The sequence below is a fragment of the Pogona vitticeps genome, chromosome 9, assembly GCF_051106095.1.
Source record: "Pogona vitticeps strain Pit_001003342236 chromosome 9, PviZW2.1, whole genome shotgun sequence".
Lineage (NCBI taxonomy): Eukaryota > Metazoa > Chordata > Lepidosauria > Squamata > Agamidae > Pogona > Pogona vitticeps.
Genome location: NC_135791.1, coordinates 1732522 through 1757291, shown reverse-complemented (window position 1 = coordinate 1757291; position 24770 = coordinate 1732522). Strand labels below are relative to the sequence as shown.

The 24770-nt window shown below is 46.8% G+C and overlaps 1 protein-coding gene across 1 annotated transcript; it reads right to left on the bottom strand.

Moving 5' to 3' along the window:
- Nucleotides 1-240: 240 nt before the first annotated feature.
- Nucleotides 241-23807, bottom strand: KPNA6 (karyopherin subunit alpha 6). Its single transcript, XM_020800574.3, has 14 exons — nucleotides 23632-23807; nucleotides 12122-12258; nucleotides 11204-11299; nucleotides 10739-10838; nucleotides 9588-9682; nucleotides 8249-8380; nucleotides 7823-7911; nucleotides 7446-7545; nucleotides 6736-6899; nucleotides 6447-6525; nucleotides 5433-5558; nucleotides 3693-3820; nucleotides 2618-2796; nucleotides 241-2163 (listed from the first exon to the last, which is right to left on the bottom strand). The coding sequence occupies exons 1-14, from the start codon at nucleotides 23633-23635 to the stop codon at nucleotides 1976-1978; spliced, it is 1617 nt and encodes a 538-aa protein (XP_020656233.1). The 5' UTR covers nucleotides 23636-23807; the 3' UTR covers nucleotides 241-1975.
- Between the last annotated feature and the right edge of the window lie 963 nt (nucleotides 23808-24770).

The window sequence follows — 24770 nt, the reverse complement described above, 5'->3', positions numbered from 1 at the left end:
GAGTCGAAGGCATCCAAGAATACAAGGATTAGCTAGCTATTTTCTTCTCTATTCCAGAGATGCAGCGCTCTTGTGGCATCCAATTATTTCAAGAGTGCTGCAATAATCTGCACATGATAATTTTCAAGATACAAACAAGGCATGTGTGTTATTTTGGATATTAATTGTACAAGATACTGCTAGCAATATTGAGGGGGGGGGAACCTTTACTTGAATCACATCTGAATTGCAGCCATTGAATGCAGAGATGTCGTTTATTAAATGTCCTTGGCATTTGTTTGTTTTTTCAACAATGAAAAGCAAATCTCTATTACAAAATACAGCTCAAGGCTTCACATCCAGCTTCATACCTATTCGAATGTCCATGTTTGAAGGCTTTGGGGACCCTGAATTCAAACGCTGGGCAAGGAGGAGAGGGAGGCGTGTTCAAGCTTTCCTCTTTTTTTATATATTAAGACAACTGAAGGGGCCCTTACCCATCCCAGGAAGAAGTGTATCCTTTCCCATTTCCTGTTGCAGTAAACATCCCACCTTAGCCAAGTAACTGCTACCTGGTAAAGGAGTTCAACTAATCTTGTGGCTCATACAGCAGACAAAGAGCGGAACTTTATGTGTCTTTATGGCCCTGCTGCCAAGTAGGCCTGCCACACAGCATCACAGATACCTTGGAATAATTAGTTCTCACCTGCTGCCAAAACTTCCCAGACCGAATTAGACAAATATCTACGTGTATATATAATATATAAAAAATACAGAGCTTTGACGTCTTCATTTTGAAGTAAAATGTACACAATACAGTGGTGAGCAGGAGGTAATTCTGAGAAACACAGGCCACGTGACTATTTGAACTGAGAGCTGATTATGTGCCATCAGCAGGTCCTACACCATCTCCCTATGGTGTGAACTCTCTCCCCAACCCAGCCATCCAAGGAAATTGGGGAGGGGGGAGAAGTAATAATAATATGACATGAATCAAAAGGCTTCAATAAGTTTTGCAATTTTTCTTCAAGTAAAGATGCAATATAGTTCTCCCACCCCACCAGTTCAATACTTCAGTCAGTAGCAAATGTAAATGAAGCCCACCTTCAGTGGTAGCTGTGCTCTGAGTCTTTTTTTTTTTTTTTGTCTTCTGCCTTCCCCCTTAGAACTGGAGATGGTCGGAAATGCTGACCTGGTTGAACTCTTTAAGTAATTCAAAAAGAATCCCGTGAAGGCTAGCCTAGTCTTCCCAACGTGGGGTGGAAAAGCAAAGTCCAACTTTTCCTGACTCTCTGGTACAGGAATATTCTTAACAGGAGGAAGGGAAGGAGAGAGGGAGGGAAGAGCAGCAGCAGGTCAGCCCCGATCCCTTCAAAGGGGCTGTTTAGCAAGAGAGTGTCCCCCGAAAAAACAAAAGGGCCAAAGTGGTGCTTTTGGCAGATACAGAAGAGTCTATAATAAAAATTAAGATGTGCAAAAAAATATATATTTTTTTTAATTTTTAAATAGCTGAACCCAAACAACCAGGATTAGATTCCTTGGTTATAACATGTGTTGCTTTGCTTTCTTGCCCCTAGGGATGGTGGGGGACAGGGAACCATCTCTCAAGTACCCGAGCGAAGAGTCATGTTTGAGGAAAAACACCACCACAAAAAATAAAATAAAAAAGGAGGAAAACCACACACTAGAAGGTGTAACTGACTGACATCCCCCTTTCGTCCACTTCAGCACCTGCTTTTTGACACACCTGTGCAGCAGCAGAAAAAATAAAATTATCTATATACTGTGTGTAAGAGCATCTCTTCTTCATGAGAGCAAAGCGTCGCTGCCAGGTGTCGGTGAAGGTGTCGGCCGTTTCGCAACAGGTGGAGTGGGCAGGCGCTACTGCCTTCCGCTTGGCAGAGAAGAGAGAACAGGGCCGGGGGTACGAAGGCTCTCTGCAGGGAACTTTCCAGCCAAGTGTGGGTGTTTCTTCCCCTCGTACTGAGCAGCTGCGTTATAGCTGGAAGCCTTCCATGGGGGCCTCTGGTTGCTGGAAGATGAACTGCTGCTGGTTCTCATCTACCTGGGGGGCCAAGGTGGAGTCGTCGTCCTCAATGCCAAAGTAGTGCTCGATCAGGTCAAAGGCCTTCTGGTAGATCTCTTGGTTTTCATGGCTCTGGAGAAACTCTATTTTATCCAAGCCTGGAGAAGAAACTGACAGTTAGGCCACATCGTGTTTCACCCATTCAGAAAGAGAAATCTCTCCGCCCTAAGGCTTGCCATCCATGCTTGCTCTCTTAAGGAGATGGTGGGAAATGGTGGACAGGCGTATAAGGGCCAAACAGAAGCATTTAGATCACTTGTACGTTGATGACTCGAGTGCACAGAACATGGGTTCAAGACTGGCTATGCAGGGAGTGGGCACAAATGGTAGGTTTTGAAAAATAATTAAAAGGAAACTGAGAGCCAGCTTCACACAGGTGTTCTAGGAAGCAGCTCCAGGCGAAGCAAAGGGAACACAGACCAGAGGGAAAGATGCATCAGGCAATGAGCGACAGCATTTATTACAAGCAGCTGATAATCAGGACAAGCCTCCCTTCCTAAGTTGCCTCAAGGAAAGAGCTTCTCGTTGGCTGGCCCCTTCCTCTCTACTCACCATAGGCTTCCTCAATGAGGCTACAGTAGGGGTTGATGCCGGTGCTGCTCTGCTTAGCCTCCTGCTCACCGAGCCTCAAGATGTTCTCCAGGCCGTTCAGGGCCACTTGAACGATCTTGGAATCCATGACGGTCAGAAGGTCACACAGAGGCTTGATACAACCCAGGTTCACTAAGTACCTGCAGAAAGAAAGGCCCAAGTTCAGAACTCTCGAGCCTTTGGAACTCGGCCACGAGAGACCTGATTGGCTGGAACTGGGGTTAAATTTGGGGTTTGTATGTATATGTTCAGAAGTCAATTTGGAGGCCCAGAGATTCAAGCTTGCTTCGGAGAGATGTCCTTTCCTACAGAGCTACAAATGAGTTGAGCCACGGTTACAGATTTGGGAACGTTCCTCTGCCCCCTGAGTTTGAAGGTGAGAAAGATGTTCAAGGGGTTCCAAAATCGATAATCCAGCAAGGCTGGAGGGCTAAAGTACTGAAGTTAGAATACTGAAGCTAGTGTGAAAAAGCTGGCTGGATAGCTCTGCGGATTAGGTCTCTGGCTTGTAGAGCCAGAGGCTGGGAATTCAATTCTCTACTGTGCTTCCAAGGACAAGAGCCAGCCTGAGCATCCTTAGGCAAGCTGCACAGTCCCAGAGTAGTCCCTCAAAAGAAGAGAATGGTAAATCACTTCTACGTAAGTTATAACTACAAGGTCCTGAGAGAAGGGTCACCATAAGTTGGAATCAACTTGACATGAACACAGTAGTTGAAACATGAGGGAAAACAGGTTCCTGGTTCCCAAGTCTCTGTTTCATTCTATAATCTAGTATTATCCATTATTTACATCTGAATATCAAATAAAAGCATTCCTACATGAAGCCTGTAGCTATTCCCCCCTCCCCCCCCTAAAAACCATGCTATTTATCAAGAGAACACAAGGAAGGTCAGGGGTAAGCAAAATGCATTCAAGTGACATCTTTGGGTTCTTTCTTACGTCCCACGGAACTGGCCAGCAAGGAGAGAGCAGCATGACTGGAAAAGAAAAGTGAGGTTGGAAGACTTTTCAAGCAGTCTTAAAAGTCTTAACCTACTTGATCTGTTCTGGAGTTCCTCCTGATGTGGCGTTTGTGATGGCCCAAGCAGCTTCCTTCCTCGTGCGGAATTCAGCCTTCTGTAAGATCTCGATCAGCACAGGAAAAATATTGGCATCTATGACTGCCTGGAGGACAGAGGAAGAGTGTTACTAAGAAGCTTAGCCTCCCTGTCATTTCAAGTATTGTCTGAGTACAGTGGTGCCTCACACAACGATGTTAATTGGTTCCAAAAAAATCAACGTTGTGTGAAACATCGTTCTGTGAAACACCATTTCCTATAGGAATGCATTGAAAACTGGTTAATCCGTTCCAATTGGAACGGATTGCCGTCTTTAAGTGAAAAAACCCATAGGAAACATCGTTGAGTGAAACAATGTTTCCTCCATTGGAATGTATTGAAGCCGACTCAATACATTTCAATGGCTTTGCGAAGTCCTTTTTCCGCTCCTGTAAAAGTGCCTTACAATGTTTGGAACATGTTTTAAATGCTTGCAATCGTTAGCCCACCTCCTGAACCCTATGCAAACTTAATTTGGTGTTGTTCTGAGTCTTCGTTAATTTGTGGTGATTTTTTGTTTTCCCTATTTAAATGCATTGAACTGTCCATTCAATTGATTTAAATGGGGAAAATAAAAAAATCACCAAAAATTAATGAAGACTCAAAACAAAAGCAAATTAAGTCTGCACATGTTTCACAAGGTGCACTATGGAATCCAAGCATTTAAAACAGGTTTCAAACATTTTAAGACACTTTTACAGGAGCAAAAAGGGACATCGTTAAGTGAAATTCCCCCATAGAGAACATCGTTAAACGATGGGGGAAATACCTCAAAAAAACCCATCGCTGTGTGAATTCATCATTGTATGAAGCAATCGTTGTGCGAGGCACCACTGTATCTGGATTCCTGAACTTCTCTTTTGTCTGGGAAGGAAGGGGGAAAGACACTGCCCTCCATGTTCAGTCCTCCATTCAACCAGATTAATGATCAAGGAAAGAGGAAAACTACCGGTAAATCTTTGGGTGGCTTGGGAGTTGATCAGCTAGGGGTTTTTTTTTACCCCAAACGATTTAACAACAACAACAACAAAAATCATTCTCCTTGTGAGTGCTGTCTTGTGTATATGCTCTGGTGCTAGTACTAAAAAGGAATTCCTAGGCTGAATGTGTGCTTGGGGAAATCCTGTTCCACAATTCCAGGCTCAGTGTTTTCAAGATGCTATTTTGTGCCGTGATTCTAGTGGCCGGAGAAAAATTTCCTAGCAGAAAGTTTGTCAACTCTGAAGCAATCCGTGGGTGCATTCCTGGACTCTTCCAGTCCCACCTCCCAAACTCGTATCTTTAGGACCCCGTTTCAACCAGGGCTTGAGGACTGGTGGGCAATGTCTGAGAGCGTATGGGTCATTTCTGCACTTTGCCCACCCGCACTGCAAGAGAAAGAAGCGTCTTTACCCAAACAAAGCTTCTACTGCACAGTCAAGCCTCCGTTCGTCTCTTACTCGATGGCAGAGGAGAATCTTGGCTACTAGGCACCAGAGGACACCCTCCAACTCTTCTCAAATTCACAAAAGGCCCTACTTGTGCTCTAGTTGCCCTCTGCTAACCGTTCCTTCCCCTCCTTTGCCAACATTCATGTTGCAACGGCGCTTGCCCAAGATCACAACCAGGCTGACTTTGGCCTTCTTAAAACTGCAAGCCTAGGACCGAAAGACGCATTATTGTTGTGTACGGTAACGCACCTGGATCTGAGCTCTGTTCCCTGCTGTGACGTTGGAGATGGTCCAGCACGCTTCTTTCCGGATCGACTCTTTGGGGCTACTAAGTAAATGAAGGAGGCAAGGCAAAGCAGAGCAATTCAGGATCACCTAAAAGGAAAGAGTAGGAATGCAGCTTGTTAAAGCAAGGGAGGTGCCTGGTGGTCCACAGAGGATGTGGTCCATCCAAAAAACAGAATCCAATCTCTCCTGGAAAGGTTCCAAGTACAAGAACTCCCCTCTCCTTAGGAGGACTCCTCGTTCAGCTCTAGTCATCCTAACTAGCAACCAATTTCCAGCCTTTGCTGCAAACGCCAACTGCAGAAGACATAGGAGTAGCCCTGAATCGTAACAAAGGTCTGCCTACTGCATTCTTCTGCTCAAACAGCAGCCAACGACCTTCAAACAGTAACAAGCCACCCTTACACCCACCCTTTCCAGAGTTTTCTAGGTATAAAGAACCCAGTAGGAGTTTTATTAGTCCCTCTTTCCACTGGCACCCTGGAAATACTCTGCTGCTTGTGCAAGGAGGCTCAGATGGCAGGGGCACCCTCATCACATCAGTCCCTCCTTCCTCCAAGTGATCTCAGCTGACTACTCTCCTAGGAGGCACAGTGGGAGGCTCACACTTCCAGCCCCCGGGCCCTGCAGCTTGGTGTTCCTGTCCTCGGGAAAGCCCACAAAGAAAAAACGTGGGTAAAAGCACATGCCCGCTCATTTCCCCCCACAGTGGGTGTTCAGAGGGGCACTGCCCCTGATACGGAAGCCACTACAGAACCATCCATGGGCACAATGAAACAGCCTGACGGTGCCAACAGGTAAGTGGGCATAGCAATATCCACCTGTACCATCATCCCTGCTTCCTCTTCAGATGCTTATTCAGGGCCAGTTTCAGAACAGCTTTCAGAACTGTGCATCCCACACACCCTCCTGATGGCTAATCAGTTGCAGGTGTAACCTGGAGTGGTCAGATTGACAACCTGGCCTCCATTTAATCACCTGGGTCTGAATATCATCTCCGGTCACAATGTTGCCGACAGCTCGCAAAGCTGGAGAAGCCACTTTGTAATCGCTGTGCCTGTGAGGAGAGAGAGAGAAGGCAGCTGTTTCGCCTTACAGAAGAACCAAGCCAGTCTTGACCACCTCTCGGGCACCTTAAACATGCCAAGCAGAATGGACCCTGCTTGCTTGCCTTGGAAAGGCTGCCTGACCCAATCATGCCTGGCTTAAGAACACCATCCTCTCTGGAGGAACAAGCCGCTGCAAACATCACAAGCTGGACACTTACATTAGCAACTCCACTAGTCGCCGACACACTCCAGAGTCGATGACTGCCTGGATTTTCTCGTTGGGGCCGTCGGAAAGATAGGAAAGAGCCCAGCATGCATCCGCCAGCAGGTCAGAGTCGCTGCTGAAGAGTAAGCGGGACAGGACTGGCAAGCAGGACGACACCTACCGAAAAGCACAATCACAAGACAGGCATTAGAAAGGGCCCTAAGAAGTGGCAAGAAGGGAACGCATGGTCGAAGGCAGAACACAGAGGTGGGGAGGGCGAAGGATATGCTGCAGGCATCTAAGATGCATAAACTAAAAAAAACATTAATGTTCTGCTTGTTTGAATTCCTGTCCCTCTAACCCATCCCAGTTTGGACTGGTTAGAAGGCATCTGTCTATGCTAGGGCACCTGCAATGGTAATCCTGGTTTAGGGATGTTGCTCACACTCATACTGCCTCCTGGGAAACATGGCAGCATATTAGGAAGTTGCAGATAAGCTTACAGGGAACCGTTAGGGCCACAGCAAGTGGCACCAAGGTAAGGAGCGGTGAAAAGTCCGCCAAGTATTTCTTCCAGAGGGTCTAATTTACTGAAGGGCCACAGCCAGTCTGCTTGGGGCTGGAGCCCTTTAATTGGGTACAATCCGGAGCATTGCAGGGATCGTTCTGTGGCCTGTGCATAAATAAAGCAGGGAGAATCAAGGAGGGGTTTCCATATCTTACCTTCTCAAATTCAGGCGGTGGGTTTTTCCCTCTGCACAAGTTTGACAAAGCCCAGACTGCATTTCGTGTCATCGTCAATCTGGTAGATTTTGTCAGGAGCCTGGAAAACAGGACCGACCCCACTCTTTCACTCCCACAATCCTCTGCCCCTTGAGCTAGAACTCTACCCCAAAATTCTGCTTTAAGGTAACAGGATTATGTTAGACTTCACTCTATCCTGGGGTGGAGCCGACTTCTGAGGTTTGGGGGACCGTTTCTGCCACACTCTAGAAATCTTCCTGATTGAATTGTGACTTGATCCAATCCCAAATACAAACGGCCCAAGCAAGACCCGATTTAGAGAAGTCGTTCGGCTTCCCTGAACCGCCACTACTCACAGCAACAATGGAGGGAGGATGCCACAGTTCAGGACGTAATCGCGACACGAAGAACTGTCTCCAGCGATGTTCCCCAGAGCCCAAACAGCCTGGAAGAAGAAGCAAGACGTCAGCACTCAAGTCCTTGAATGGAGGGGAAGGAAAGCAACACAGCAGCAAAAAGCCAACATCTGGGCCACCCGAGTACACCATCCACTGACAGTAGCTTCCTCTCTACGTTACTTCAGTTAACCACCTCCTAGGTGTCTGCTAATGATTTCCTGAGCAAGGGACCCTGTTCTCCATTATATAAAGGTTTCACGGAGAGGAGACTCAAGTTGAGAGTCCATCTAAATTAACATGGTCAAATTAACTGGAGTTCACAAATTTATCCCAAGGTTTCCTGGGTGAGTCCTGAGTGCCAAGCACACCCTGAAAATTCCTCACCTGCTCCTGGACGTCTTCAAAATCAGAGCTCAACAATTCGATGAAGATCGGGACTGCTCCAGCCTCAATTACTATTTTGGTTTGTAGTGAGGTGCCCGAGGCGATGTTTGTTAATGCCCAAGCAGCTTCAAACTGAAAAGCATCAAACAAACAAGCAGTTCAAGGATGCCCCCTGCTGCCGTACACTGAGAAAATGAAGTGTGTGAGTTACAGCAGGGGCTCAGAAGCCAAACACGGCACCCAACTGACGGGTTCAAGTCATGCTTCCAGAGCATGCATTCCACCCAGCAGATGAAGGCAGAGAAGCTGGGCCCAGTACACATCCTTTGTTGCCCAAGGCTAACTAGGGCTAATAAAAAGCTCCCCGAGGAGTTATCCATCTTTGGGAAGGGACAACACAGAGTCCTCCTGTGACTGGTAGCATGCCACAGATTTCACAAGTGCCGGGCAGCTAATTCTTCAGTCTCAGGGGCAGCAGCCCCTTCTGAGTGTGATTTTGCTGCTTGCAGGTGACAGGAGGAGTAACAGAGCTCTCCTTGCAGAGAGTCCCTTTCTTTCTCCTCTCAACAATGCAGAGCCCAGAGAAAGATGCAAGGCGCAAGAGGCAGCTGTACAAATAGAAGTGCGGCTTCCATGTTGTAGCTGCCATCCTGTAGTTAGAACAGAATCCACAAAATTGTCTCCGCTTTTGCCACCCGAAGAACGAGGAGTTCAAGCCTACTTCCCCACTTATCGCCCTGCTCAGAAAGCCTTTGCTCCAGGCACACGGCTTCACAAGAACGAGGTGCATTCTTATTTATCTTATATACCGCCCACACTACCCGAAGGTCTCTGGGCGGCTTACAGCATTCTTCACAAGATGCCCTGAATATATCATTTAATGACTTTGCCATTTTGAATTATATTATCACGGTTGTTTTTATTTTATTATATTGCTTTCACTTTCATGTCTTATTGTCAGCCACCCAGAGTAGACTTTGGTCTAGATGGGTGGGATATAAATCAAACAAATAAAATAAAATAAAATAAAATATACTTGTGATCTTTGTCCTCCAGAAGATATTTAAGGCTAGGAGATACTCTATTAGTATAGGGACCTACATGCTGCACACCATGCAATGGGCATTTATTTATTACATTTTGGGTTCTGGTTAGTTACTTCCTGGTGGAGAGGAGGGGGAGGCTGCAATAGCAACCACAACCTCAAAGAACCTCATACAAAGAAATGGCAAAGTATAAAATATGTCACAAATTTCAGTGTGTGGGAACTCTGCCAGTTTGGTTTCCCAAAGCAACCCTGTTTTCTGCAGTAGTCACAATATTCCGCTCCCCTCCTCACCTGTAATGTGCTGTTTTCACTTTTTTTGAGGAACTCAACAAATCTGTCCACCACTCCCTGAGTGCTTATCACTTCATCTATCGGAGGATTGGGCTCTAAAGGGGGGGAAAATGAATGGCTGTTTTTAACAATACAAAACAACCCACATTGTTTTTTGTTTTTTTTTTAAATATATGATATCAATCAAACAGTCTGTGAAATCCCACATAGGCCTTAACTGGCAAGCAGTCAGAAAACTGTCCTTTTAATATTTTTCTCCATTAACATGAGGGCTAGAAATTTGCTCTTTTAGCAAATTCTCAGGGTTATACAAACTCTAAGAGTAATAACAATTGTGTGCCATCAAGTTAATTCCAACTTATAGTGACCTTTTCCAGGGTTTTTTAGGTAGAGAGCACGCAGAAGTGGTTTACTATTCCCTTCTTCTGAGGTGCACCCTGGCCTTGTCTAGCTTGCCTAAGGCTACACAGGCTGGCTCTTCTCCCAGAAGGCAGGGGGAGGTGGGGAGGGATGAACTCCCAGCCTCTGCAGCCAGGTACCTAACTCACTGATCTATCCAGCCAGCACACATATGAAAGCTACCGCCTCCTATATACAAGACTAGTCTGTATCTACTTCCGGTATGGGCAAAGTGCAGCCGTCTCTATGTTACTGGACTGCAATGCCCATGAGGCTTAACTTGCATAGCCAATTAGTGAGGAATGCTGGGAAGTGCAGGCCGCAGCTGGCTTAGACGAATACACCTTTAAACTAATGCAGGCAAAGGGGGGGGGGGTCAGGTCAGAAACATGATCAGAGCGTAACAGACAGTGGCATTTTCTAGAACATAATACTCAAATGCGAAGTGACTATTTCTCTACTGCAAGTAATTTTCAGCCCTCTACTGATCAGTTGTTCTCAAACTGGTTTGTAAGCCAGCAGGGTTGAGGAGTCAAGAGCCGGCACACTTCCCACAACCTGCTATATGCTGGTTTTCCAAAGTTTCTTGCAAACATATATAAAGTTTTCTGAAATTTCTTGCAAACATTTTCAGTAGTTCATGCACTGCGAAATCCTTATATAAATTGTTATGAGGTACACTGACCAGCTGTTCTTCAAAAATACAGTTATTTCAAAACCTTCTACTTAAGGTTTGCTGTTGCTGCATTTACCTTTTGAAAGTAGTTTCCTGAACCTCTGTGTGGTCACAAGTTGAAGGTCGGGGTCCTCCGAGAACAGCATCTCCACCATCTCCCTTGTGATCACACCTTCCTGGAAAACAGGCACCCTTTAGACCTATGGTCTCTCTTACAAAGCAATTGCCAAATACATCCAGGACATCCAGCTTTCCCCTCAGGAATATTGTGCTCTTCGAAGCAGCAAGATTCCAAAGTAAAAATCAGAACAAAGCAGATCTAGGTCCTGGAAGAACTTTATTTATTTATTCATTTATTTTTAAACTGAGGTTTCTATCCTGCACCCCTTTTTTGCAAGAAACCAAAACAAACCACAAAGAGGGGAAGAAGTGCTTCAGAGTTTCCATCAGTTCAATCTTCTGATACTTAGAGCACAATTCAGAAAGACAGACAGACGGAAAGAAAAGGAAGAAAGAAACTGCTGCTTTTTAGTCTACTTACCCCACCTGTTGTGGAGCTGACAAAAGAGTCTACAAGGGGGCTGTCAAACATAGCAGCATCTTCATTTATTAGCTCCACATTCCGTCTTTTAAAGAGCTGAAAAGGAAAATGAATCAAGTCACAGGGCAGCCGAGGCACCTGCAAGTGTCGGCCACCTGCTGACTATCTGCAGGTCACTCAAGTCCTGTCCAGAAGTCTCTCCCAACAACATCAGGGACCGTCCCAGTGTTCTAGTTCTGAGAATGAGAAACCTGTCTTTTATTTAAATCCCACAATAGCACACTACAAGCAAAGAAAAGAGTGTGTTGAAGCCTGTCACTGGACCACTGAGTATCCTAAGGTGACATACCCTTCAGCCACCAAGGCACTCCATAATTATGTCTCTCCCCCTAATTTTAGCCATGTTTACTGTTATTTTATGTCAGGCTGACTGACTGTAATGGTTTTATCCCACCATGGTCTTTGACTGATGCAATAAATAATATTATAGGTGATAAATATTATTATATTGTTTCAAGAAAAGCCCTTGTACTTGTTTTCAGAAGGCTCATCTTCTCATATAAAAGCACTTTAAAACTCAGGTAGCCTTAGGGAACAAGGGTATCCTCCACTTCCTATCCTACTAGCTAAAAGGAGAAGCCAGTGGCCTTAAGTTCAACAGTGGGTCCTGCTCATTCAAGTTCCAACCATTTCTTCTTCATGTTGTTGTTTTTGGAAAGTGCTACTTGACAAGGTGCCAGGCAGCCAGGAAGGGCGATCACGGGACATTCATTTACACAAGAGCCACAACCAGGCTCTACAGCCAAGACGCTGTTGGAGGGCAGAGAAAGAACTGGAAGTGGAACCAGTCAGCCCAAGCCCCCCGACTGGCCAGGGCTGATAGCTACGCCCCACCCCTCTCATCCCTGCAAAAGATACCTGCTGCTCCCGCTTCTGTTTACGTAGCTGAATCCCCTCCTCTTCTCTCCGGCGGCGCATCTCCTCCGGGTTCAGCGCCTTGTTTTTGTAGCTCTTCATTCTGTAGTTATTCTCCTTCGCTGGGCTCGCCATGGTTTCTACCGAAGAGGACAGGAAAGAAGTCAAATGCCACCCCTGGCTTTGCTACCTGCTTCTAAATGTCCTTGGGCACGATGAGCAAAAAGGGCCCAAACGGGTACCAACACAATTGTGAGTGTTCTTCGAAATCTGTAGGTGGGTGGGGAAGACAATGTGCAGCAGCACATCAGTCCTTTGAGTGGGGCGGAGGGGGTCAGAAACACCTGCCCACTATCTGCACAAGGAGTCTAACACATTCTTGGACCATTTTCATGATTAATAGGAAGCATTTTATTGCCCTTATGTCAACTGAAACAAGACTGGGGTGGGGGTGGGTGGGAATGGTGCCCAGAGGAAGCTATTGTGGCCATGGCCCTCAAATGGCATCTCAACAGTGAACAAACTCAGGGACCAGTCCCCAAGGTCAGTTTTTGTGCTTCGGCATGCCATAAAGAGATCCGCAAATCATGTCCCTTACCATCAGAACGCAAGACTATCAAACTACACTTTATTCCACCACCATCCCTCAGCTTCATACACAGGAAGAAAATTCCTGCTTTAACCGCTGAGGGAGCAACTGGTTTCGTGGACCTCGCCTTGGTTCTCTTAAAGAGACGTAGTGCTGCCAGGAAATCAGTGCTGTAGTTTATCACCAGTGCTAACAATACCATGGCCGTTTTCTGCACCTCGTTTTATTCTTTCCCACCATCAGAACCAGAAAACAGCATATGTATAACCCTGGGACTTGACTATCACACTTTACACATCTGAGGAAGTGAGCTATATCCACAAGGATTCATGGTGAATTTTTTTTCATTTTAAAAAACATGTCATAAGCCTATTTGCTATTTTTGCAGCCAAAAACTAACACAGCTACCTCCTTGAAGAAGAAAAAAACCTTATATTCTATTAGAGGCTTTTGACTGTATTTTTGTTTTCTTGAAAATGGTAGTCATATTAGCCTGCCGCAACAAACCCTCAACATGGTTAAGACTGATAAAATTCATTTCAGCAGAAGCTATTTTGATCTAATGCCACTTTAAGCCTCATGGTATGATGCGAGGCCCTTTTGTGGCCAGAACCCCAAATCATGTCAAGTCATCCCCTCTCTCCAGTGACAAAACCCTAACACGCATTAAGCTCTGTGCAAATATTTATGATTTTCTATATATGTCACCTGGTACTAAGGTGGTATGTACCCCTTACCTAGTTAATGGGCAGGGTAAACACCATGGCTAGTAGATTTCTCACTGGCAAATTTGGCAGCCACCAACCAAAATCATGTTAAGGAACCTCTTATGTTCCCTGGAATCAGGGAATTCCTGGACACTGAAATAGCTACATTTCTGGGGACTGTCACTGACCCTAAGATGGCCGTTCTTCAGTTCAGTTTGGTACTATTTTAGTATTTGATTCAACTGCTAGCACATATCTGGACTGTGAGTTAAGCAGTATGACTCCCCTTCAAGGATTAAATGCTTCCTTGTGTAAGAATGCACATGCAGGCCATCCTGTAAAAGGACAGCAAAGAACCCAAAAGAGAAGATGAGTAGCTGCTCCATGCTATTTGAGAAAAGATAGGATATTAGTCATAAATCATCAGAGTGACAAGCAATCTGCCTGGTTGCTGGTCCTCAGAGCCCATGTCTGTTTAAAGACCAAACATGTCTTGGAGAGACCTGTAGAAGCTCTGCACCTAGGCCATAAGCCCAAGAGGACTTCTTCCACACCAGAGAGGGGTTGCCATAAAACCCCAAGTGACTTGCCACTCTGCACTCCCTTATATGCAGACCATGGAAAGGGAACCAGGTTTAAGAAGCATTCTGAGATGAGCTACACGGGATGACTGGAAGGGATAGCCAACGGAAACCTGAAAAGACATTCTCACCGAGTACAAGTAGTCACTGACTGCTTATTCAATACTGAACTTTCAACCAGAACTGGCCCTCAGGCTTGTCTTTCTATCCTCAGCCATGATATCACCACGAGGGATTCACAGAAACAGCACCCGATCCCCACATTAACAAGACGTGTCATAAACAGTGACTTATGACTTCACTGTAAGACGCTAGTCAAGTAAACCAAGAGACAAGTAGAATAGTGAAGATTTGTCTGCAGAGCCAAAAGGTCATTTAAATCAAGTCCCAGACTTTGTTCTCATCTCTCACCCAAATTTAAGGCCTTCCAAATGTATTTGCCCATATCTTGATCCCCTTTCCTATATTTATGCCCATCAAACTTTTTGTCTTTACGGAGTGGGAAAAACACATCCCTTCAGCTCTTGGAACATACGTTTACAGCAGAATTGGGAACCTTTGCTTTTTGGAATAAAACTCCCCAAATTCAAATTTAAGAGTGTGATCTGGTTGCGTCTCTAGTTCATAGCTTTCCTCATCTCTTTTTAAAAAAATGTCTTACTGTAGATAAGCAGCTCCCGCTGTTCAAATGGGACATCACTTTTATGAAAGCCGACCCTGCGAGTGCCTTGGACAGGGATCTGAAGTCCAGCCATGGACTTTCAGTTTGGCTTTCTCTCCTCACCCTGCACATCACCTCCCCTGCTACTAACATCTGCTGAGTAATGGACAGAAATCCGCATGCCTAAAAGCAGGACTCGCCCTGCTGAGTCAGAAGCAAAAGCAGACAGGGTTGCCATTATCCAAATGGACCGGATAAATGCAGCAGTGTTTTAATCCCAAGCCCCATCAGACAAAAGGGAGGCCCAGCCGTCAGCTTTGGCGGAAAGCGGTAGGGAGGCAACTGTGTGTTCATTCAGGCTGGGAAGCTCAGGGATCGTATGCCAGGGAATTTGTTGCTGCTGTTATATATGAGATGCTTCAAACATGTTCTTTATGTGTTCTCATGTGGTGCTCTGAAACAAAGGATGGTAATCTACAAAAACTCACACTTGAATGAATGTGTTAAATCATTTAAGGTGCCTCAAAACTTTTCTCCTTGTTTTTGTTTCATTGTTGTTGGCACAGAGCACCAAAATACCTCTGTGAAAACAGACAACTCACTAAAATTAGGACTCATTGGGCCAGTATGAAGCCCAGATAGGTACACACCCAACACAACACAAGATAAACCGCATGGCCTCAAACAGGCCAAATAAAAGTAAGAACTTCAACCACCACTAAAGGCACAGGGCTAAAACAACAAGAGGAAGGAGAGATGAAAACAGGTGGTGGGAAAACAACAACTTTTGCTGCCAGCGAATCTTCCTAGCCACCACTGAAAAGGCCCTCTTGTGGGCTTCCAGCCGGAAAAGCCGTTCAGGGAGACGGCTAATACAGACGTCCCACGAGCCCAGCTGCCATCAGGAGCCTGTGAGATTCAGAGGCAACCAGTTAAGGGTCAAGCACTTGTGCGTGTTTGGTAAAAAGAGGCTATTCTCGGTGGCATTCCTAAAGACTAGCAAGGTCAGGCACAGAACCGGCACATCCTGTTCTTTTAAGTCACAGTAGCACTGAAGGCTCACAACACACCAGTATCGAGCACACAGGCTCCTAGTGAAACAACAAGATCTTACGAGCCACACATTTATGACCAGAGGCAACCCTATAACATGCCAGTAAATTTATAAAAATGCCCACCATCTCCACACGCCGACCACCACCACCACCACTGTAGACTACAAACTGGGGCCACAAACGCGGGCAAAGGGGCAACAGCATCATCATGATTGTGACTGGCAAATAGGGCTCTCATTCCTTTCACCTTCCAAGGCACCAGAAATTTCACAAGAGGATTTTCCAGCACTCTAGATAAGGCATTGAGGGTGCTTGGCAGGCTTTGGGAGGGATGACAGCTGATTCTGATCGCAGCAGCACAATCCAGGCCTCACTGTGCAAACTCCCGATTTAGCTTTCTGCTTCCATTCAGAGCAGCTGTATCTACTTGCTCAAAACCAACACAAATGCCATCTTCAGAGAAGCTCCCTGACCAAGTTCTGTACCAATGCCCCACTCCTGTGAGACTGCCTGACAAGTTACATCGGGCCAGCTGACTACACAATATGGAGTGATCTCTCAGCATGACTGCAAAGGGAAGCACAAAACAAGGCATCTGGCAGCAGACATCACCTGCCAACGTCAGCAGCAAAATGTGTAGGCTCTTCCGCTGAAGTCAAGGATTCACCAGGGCTATCCTGTGAGGTTTTATTCTATGCCAAGCATGCGGCAGTGACTAAGTACTGCTAGATTCTTTCCACTTGCTCATTTCTCTGGCTGATGAACAACTGAAGCTCCATCTAGATTTCCCTTCTACTCTCATTCTCAGTGTGGGGAGGCTGCCACACTTTCCACACAGAGGGATACAAGTCCTTTCAGACCTTCAGCGGACCCGCACAGAAGCCAGGAAGAAGCAGTGGGTGCGATGCTGCTCTCCCATCACCAGTGTGAATGTCTCTCAGATTCTTTCTGCTTGCTCATTTCTCTGACTAGCAAAAAAAAAACCTTAAAGCTGCGTCCACATCTTCCCAGAAAGACCCACTTCTAAAAAGTATTTCCCTTCTATTTGCATTCTGGATGTGGGGAGAAGGACCTTTGCTGAAGGAGCACGGCATTGCTACGGTGAGTCATTCCTCCCTCCCAAATACAGATCAGCCAGGTATCAAAAAACAAGCAAGTATCAAGAAGCCCAAATATTATTTCTGGGACATGGAATAGCACTGAAGCATGAAAGAAAGGGTTATACATACTGGATGTCAGAGGACAGGGAGCGTAACTGCTTGTGCAATGCAAAGAGCTGTGTGCCACTGACCTAACAGGCTCTCTTCAGCTGATCACCTCTTCCAATTAAAGTGAGGGTGCATCTCTGTTTTCACAGCAAGAGTGGGCATCTTGCAGACTTCAGGTGGCCTCTGGGGCTAGTCCAGCTCCCAAATAGCTATCCTATTATACCCACCAAAGATGCTTTCTGAATTCTAACCCTAACCCCCAACCCCAGAACGAAGGCCTCGTTTCACTTCTCAAAAGCCTCCAGGATTTTTGTTGGGGGGGGTAATCTCCCAAAATGCCCTCAATTCTTTAAAAAAATTAAAAAATACTGGAAATACCAATCTTTACCTGGGATGGGAGCAGAATGGCTGAGACAATATTTCTAGACCTGGTGCATTCTGTGACAAGGGCAGGAGCGGGGGGGGGGGGCGGCAAAAATAAGCCCTGGAATTGCCCAGCCATGCTTTAGGCCAGACAAAGAAAATATTTTCCAATGGATTTACCCTCTAAAAGAGGCAGAAAGCCCTGCATGTTTTATAGGCAAACTGAAAGCTACCATTTGGTGTGTATCTCAAGTCTCTAGAGCGAATTAGAGGCTAATAAGGCGAGAATGTAGGGCCCTGTTTTGAGAGCAAAAAGCTAGAGGGTGAGCCTTCATAAACATTTAAACTGCCCCCCTCCTGGCCATCACTGCCCCTTTAGGCTTTTTACACAGCCTTTGCATCCCTCCAGCAATATGCATTCTGCTGAAAAGAACCAGTGATCAGCTCTGCTCATACAGCCAGGACTTTGCCCAGAATCTGTTTTCAATGTCCTAGATAGAACACAGGAAGCCACACCCGATATCCAGAAGGCCTCAAACAAACCCTTGTCGTCAGACCTTACTCTAGGAAAGAAACAAAACCAACATACCAGATGAAGCAGGACCATGCAAATGGAGAGAGTTAATAAAAGTTCGTTAAAAACATCAGTGGCCAAAGAGAAGCCCCAAGTCACATATAGCCCCAGAAGGCTGTTTCTTAAGCCCTGGGATGCCCTCCTATGCAAAACTTGCAAAAATAAAATAAAACAAAATTCATTTTCTGCTCCTAGAATATTCCACGACTGGCAGCTTTTCAATGAAACAGGGTGCAGGGCTACTCATTTCTTCCAAGGTCCAAATCCACAAAACCGGAAGTGGGCTTCCATTAACATTTGCTGGGCTGTGACAGCTCAGTGCTGAGTCCTGGAGTGGAAAATCAGTCCCTGGACACGTCAAAGTGGCTCATCTCAAATTTAAACACTTGCCAAGTAATGGTCTTGGAAATAAATACACATCCTTATCCCCGTGACTTTTCCCCCTCCGAATATTCTTTTAAAACACATTTGCACTTTTTACATGCAGTTATATTCTCTTGTGTGAAGAATTTTAACTTGAGTATCCAAAATTCTGACAAGACACTTCAGGTCAGGAGTACCTCTAAATGTGGGTCTAAATGGGACAGTACCAAGACAGGAAGCTGCTCTCATGGTAAGATGGATCTTGAGAGCCAAGAGCTTTGAGCACAGAATATTCTGTGCTGGCAAAACCTTTCTCTGAATAGCCTGGCTAGTGTGGTGGTCAGTCACGGATGGCTCCCGCCCATCTCACGGGCTCACAAAAGCTAGCAGCTACTGAGCACCCAGCGAATGTTCCGCTTTGCTGACCAAGCTGGCTTGCACATAAGGGAGGAAGGAAAAGCACTCTGAGATCTAGGACACCCCCCACCTCCCACTGAACATGTTCCTTTCATACCAATACCCTGACATAAGGGCAACTGGCAAATGCACGAGTCTTACTTCTCCGCCTCTCACCCTGGCAAGCAAGAAAGGGAACTTAGACAAGGCCATCAATCCCGACACCACCCAGAACAACCTGCAAAACAGCCATGTTAAAAATCTCTTAGGCACCACGTCCAGAGGCTAGTTACTGAGATCCCTGGAAAACGTTTCTCCTGCTCCCCCCTGTCACTCAGCCTAAGTGGAGTTTTGACAAGATAAACACTTCCACCTTATCTCATAAAACCACCATCTGTGTTTTGACAACTGTATTATAATGGGGAAAGTTGAAGTCTGGGTACTGTGGTTTCTAGGGATTCAGTCCCAATGCAGTTTGACTGGAATCTCCTTTGTCCAGCTGCATGCAACTCTTTGGAATGGCAACCAGTGTTAAACATAGCTCACCTCACGGAGGCATCCAATGCTGAAATGCCCTCCCAATCTTTTTCATGGTCCTGCCAATCAGGTGGAAAGAGGACTCGACAGCTCTCCGTCCCTTCTCTCAACTTATGGTGAGCCCAGCAGCTATTCTTGCACCCTCCTCCCAGGTATGAAAATAGATTGGAACTGTGTTAAGTGGCTACATGTGGCTTAGTTTATGCACCATATGAGCCTCATTTATGTTGTCTTTCCCAAGAACAGCAAAGCATACTCAAAAGAGAGAGAGAGAGAGATTGCAATCCTCATCTTGACTTTTTTCAAGGAACTCCCACATGTACCACTCTCTCACCTGCTCTAGCTGCAGAGCTGATGTGCAGAGAAACAGTGTAGGCACTATTTTCTCAACCTCACCCATCATGCACAGAAACCATGACAGATGGGATAATACTGATCTGCAGAGCTGCTTGAATTCTAGACAAGTAGGAAGGCTGAGATGTTGCAGCATATACAAAGGTCTATTGTGCCTTGAATAGAACAGTGTGTGGCTTATATGCTACAAAAACAAATTCTGCAATAAGTCTGTTTATTCTTAAGGTTCTACAAGATCCTTCTGGACAGGTTCAAGATTTGCCACCTGCTCTGCATACTCAAAGTACCACAGAACATGCCCATATTCCCCTGAAGATCAACAGCAAGGAATCTTGACTACTGTACATGATTTCTACTGTCACCATGCTGCTACCCTAACTGAGAAACTACAGGGGGCCCTTTAACTGCTGGTTCGTACACACCCAGATGTACAAACCAAGGGTCAGCCTTGCCTTCCTAGCTGTCCTTAAAGGGATTAAAGTCTTGCCTCAGACACAAAACAAACTCCAAGCTTGAAAATTCCACAGTTGTGCAACAGCTCAGAAATGCATCACGACAGAATTTCAAGGCAGGAAAAGAGAGAAAATTCCCAGCCTTCATCCTTTTTTGAAGGCATGCTCAAGAACGGCAGCATCCTTTAGGATCTGTCTTTGGTGTGACAAGAGGTTTCAGGGGCATCTGAGGAGCCCAGAAACAAACTTCACGCCATAGACAGCCCATGGAATAGGGGACAGGCAAAAAAAAAAAAAAGAAGAAGAAGAAGAAGCTACTGACCATCATCTAGGAATATACAGTTGTATTAACAGCACCACAATTTTTCCACCTGCAATATGCATCTCACTCAACTTTTTAAAAACCTTCTCCCCCCCCCCTTCCGAATAAACCCTGTTGCTGACCACTACAAAGTAAAGCAGGGTCTGGCAACATCCAACCACGTTCGGATCCTGTTGAACAGTAATTTCCACCCCTTCTCAGTGGCGATTAGTGGACGGTACAATCTAAGATGTGGAGGATCAGAAATAGCTCACTCTTGCTCTGGGGCCTTGTAGGAATGAAACCACAGTGGCTGCTGGAGTGCTATTGTCTTCTGCCACCAGATAAGTCCACAACCCATGAATTCTCCTTCACACTTACAGCCAGTGAGTGACCCTGGCACATGCCTACAATATGGCTAGAAAGCAACTCACGAGAAAATCTGTGAACTTGACTTATGGTCCTAATTTACATGTTGTTCCTTGGTCCCAGTTTCAGGTTTGTAGGCAGAAACATCAGCTATTTCAGCAAATCTTCATAACTGGAACTCTGTATTTATATATTCTCTCAATTCTTGTTGGGAAATAAGAACTGAGACCAGTAGGACAGTGAACTATCTGTGAACTGGGGGCTTCACTGTTTCAAGTAAAGCTAGGGTTTTAGTCCTAGCTAAATCTGCACAGAAACTGGTCTAGACTCCAATGTCTAGCAAGCAGTACAAAGTGGGACAGACTAACACATACTGCTGCCTGTAAACTCAATCTCCGTATCCTGAAATGCTAATGGAACTGAGGAATAAGGGCTAAAGCACAATTACTTGCCCTTATTGCATCCTTCTGAGAAGCTCTTGCATTATCCACATGGGGTGACAGGGAAACCAACTATCTGCTTCACACATTGAATCCATGAACACATGAAGTCATCTTACACAGAGTTAGATCAGTGCTCCCACCAGGCCAGTATTATCTAACCTGATAAGTAACTTTCTTCAAGGTCCCAGGCGGAGGGTCTTTTCTTCCCCAACATGAGAATTAAGAGAATATACTTCTTCCTCTGTGGATGTAATTTTCCAAAGAAACACAAATGCATACATTTCAGCCATATCAGGCATGCCCAAGAACTGGCCGCATCAGAAACCTAATGTGGCCAGGTGCCCTAAACCTAGTACATGAACACTAACAAAGCAAAGAGATCTAAATAGCACAGAGAAATTATTCAAGCAATAGGAATTAACAACAACGTCTTAGATCTGTGGAGCTGGAAGAGACCCTGTGGCTCATCAAGTCCAGCTTCTGTCAAGGAGGCCCACTGGTGGAATCAAACTCCCAACCTCTGGCTCCACAGCCAAATGTCTAAACCACTCAGCTAAATATCACTATGGCGATACGAGAAAACACCCAAAACTATTAAGGCTTTGAAAGTCATGGCTCCGTACAGTTTCCTGTTACTGATGAGCTGACTGACTGATCCAACACCCAACTTTCATCCCAGCTCACAACAGACATGGCTATCTGTCCAAGCTCCGTGACAAGACCCCCTGCCCCCCCATGCCTGAGACCCTACAGTTAATCTTTAGCAGACACACACAAAGCACGGGTGGAAAGGGCCTTTGAGCTGACAACTATAAGGCAATTGCTTGCAATTTTGTGACATTTTCATAAATCTTACAAGAGCAGAATAAAGAAGAAACCATACACACCGTCTACTCAGGAGTTGAACACAACCAAGGACTGCATCTGCAAACATGATTCATGTTTCCACATAGCAGTATTAATTCTGAATATTTCTACGCCACCAAAAAGCAAAAAGGAAGAAACTGGACAGTAAACCTAACTGCTGTTCTTCTTTACTGTTAAGTTATAGCGACCCTGATACGGCCTTCAAGGTAAGTGAGACCTTTAAGGAGTGGTTTTACCAGTTCCACTCCCCCAGTTTCCATGGCTGAGCTGAGATTCAAGCCCTGTTCTCCAGAGTCCTCATCCCATCACTCCACACTGGGAATCAAAACTAATTAAGACTAGGTAATTATCCTGTGTCATTAGAGTCACATCTATGCCAGCACCCTCCAGAGCTCCTCAGCATGCAGGTCAAGATGCAGCGCAAACCCCCGCCCATCCATGCAGAAGGTAGCAATGCGCTGACATGCCTCCAAAAACAGCCACACCTCCTCTCAAAAAAAAAATCCATGTTGTCGTACAGCTGACTCTGGAAGGCAGTGAAAAGACAAGACAGCACCCCAAAGAAAGCGATGGGAAAGACTTGATTGGGGTGGGTGGGAGAATACACTCATCAAACCCAGAGATATCGGCCTCAGCCCCCTTTCCTCGTCCAGACAAACGACACCCTAGAAGACACACCTCTGCCTGTGAGACGACGGGCTGAAGGAGGAGGCGTCCACTCCCCGCTTTGTAAAATCCTACTAGAAGGGCCTTTCCCTAAAGCTCCCCCCCCCACCCACCTTATATTCACAGCTCTGGGCCCCTGGGGCAATTTGCAATCCCACAGGACTTCCTAAAAGAAGGGTTATTAATTCTGACTGTTATTGGCTTCCCTTTATATTATTATGATGCTATTACATTAATAATATAATTATTTGCTCTTGCTGTACAGCGCCCAGGGTGGCCTCCGGCCAGGTGGTACGGTATAAAATGGAAATAAAATAAAGCCAACAAACCGGGGGTGGGGGAGAAACGCAAGGCTTTTGAAATTCGGGGCCTCCCCCGGGGGGGGGGAGGCTTTTTGAAGGACAGCTTCTGCCCATTTCAGGGAACCCCTTTGCTTTGGGTGCCCTTAATGAAGGAATTAATTAATGACTCCACCCCCCCCCAAACAGACTCACCCACCCACTTTATACTCAAATCTCCTCGACCTCAGAGGCGGCCTGGGGGGAATTGGGGGGGACGGCGACGATGACGAGAAGAAGGCGGCGGCCCTGCTCCTGTCGGGTCAGCCCAAAGCCTCAGGGAGGGGTCCGGGACCCCCCCCTTCTAAAAAGGGGTCCCGAGGAGGGAGAAACGAGGGGGCGGGAGCTGGGAGCGGGTGGAGGCCGCGAGCGAGCGAGGGAGCCCCCCCTCCCCGTCCCCCGCGCTTTCCCTCAGGGAAGGGGCCTCGCGGTGTGAGGGCGACGACCCCCACCCACCCAAGGGACCCACCCAAGGGAAGGGGGAGAGGCCTGGAGGAACCGAGGGAGGGAGGGAGGGAGGCGAGGCCCGGCTCCCTTCCTCCAGTCCCAGACCCCGCCGGGAAGGCCAGGCCGGGGCCGCGGGGGCTCCGGGTGTGGCGCCGGGAGGGTCTCGGCCTGAGGGGAAAAGGGGCTCCCGGGGACGAGAGAAGGGAAAGGAAGGCCTCACGCAGGCCGCGCCGGCGCCTCACCCATGACTGACAGTCGGTCGGTCGGTCGGCCACTCCCGCCTGCCCGCCGGCTGGGTGACTGGCTCCCCTCGCCGGCCCGCTCGAAGGGCCTCCGCCTGCCTGCCTGCCCGCCCGCCTTCCCTCAATCTCTCTCTCTCTCTCTCTCTCTCTCTTCGGCGGCGACAATATGGCGGGCCAGGCCGGGCCAATGGGACAAGCGGAGGAGTCGGAGGGGGCGGGGCTTGGGGAATGCGGGGAGGGGGAGGAAAAGACGGGAGGCCGACGGCGGCCGAGAGCGGACAAGAGGCCTCGGCGGGAAAGGAGCGCCGCCTCCTTGGCCACACCCACCTCGCTTGGTCTTTAAAGAGACAAGAGCGTCTGGAAGGAGGAGGTGGTTGAGCGGGGGGGGGGGGGGGGCAAGGAAGGGAAGGTTTTTCCCTACCGAGGTGGAAAGGACTGGCTGGTTCTCTTTCCCACCCCCTCTCCCGCTAGCACGCAGGCCTCTGGCCTTCTTGTGCTCAAGGCACATGGGAAGCGGGGAATGCCTCCTTCATCTTGGGACTGCCCAGTTGGAAGGGGACCCTAAGGGTCATCCAGTCCAGCCCCTGTCAAGGAGGCACAGTGTGGGACTCGAACTCCCAACCTCTGGATACCTAGGCCACTGAGCTACCCAGCAGGTTGGAAACAACAACAGCAGAATAAAGGGTCTCTCCCGCTCAGGAGGAGCAGCAAAAGGTCTCAAACACAGCCGTTTAAAAAGACCACGGAGGGAAGAGGTTCTCCATTCAAAAAAAACGGAATTATCCTCCCAAGCCTGAGTGAACGGCGGGAGGAGCTAGCCAGTTTCAAATTCAGGCTAGTGGAGGATGCCCTTGGATAAACACCCAAGCCTGGGAGAGGTGAAAAGGAAGAGATTTTCCAAGGAGGAAGCACCGTGACACCGTTGCACCCAAAAACCACCGAGCCTTCCTTCTGGTGTCTTCGTCAAAACATTTGTGTGTACAGAGATCAAAAATACTGTAATAATAATACTGTAATACTGTGGTTTAGGGGGGAAAATGTAATCCCGGAATTGTGCATTGAGCTTTGAAAATGAGGTTTGAGCAGCAGTTTACTAAACGTTGTAGAAGAGACAGGCTGTGTTAGTCCGTGCAAGCATT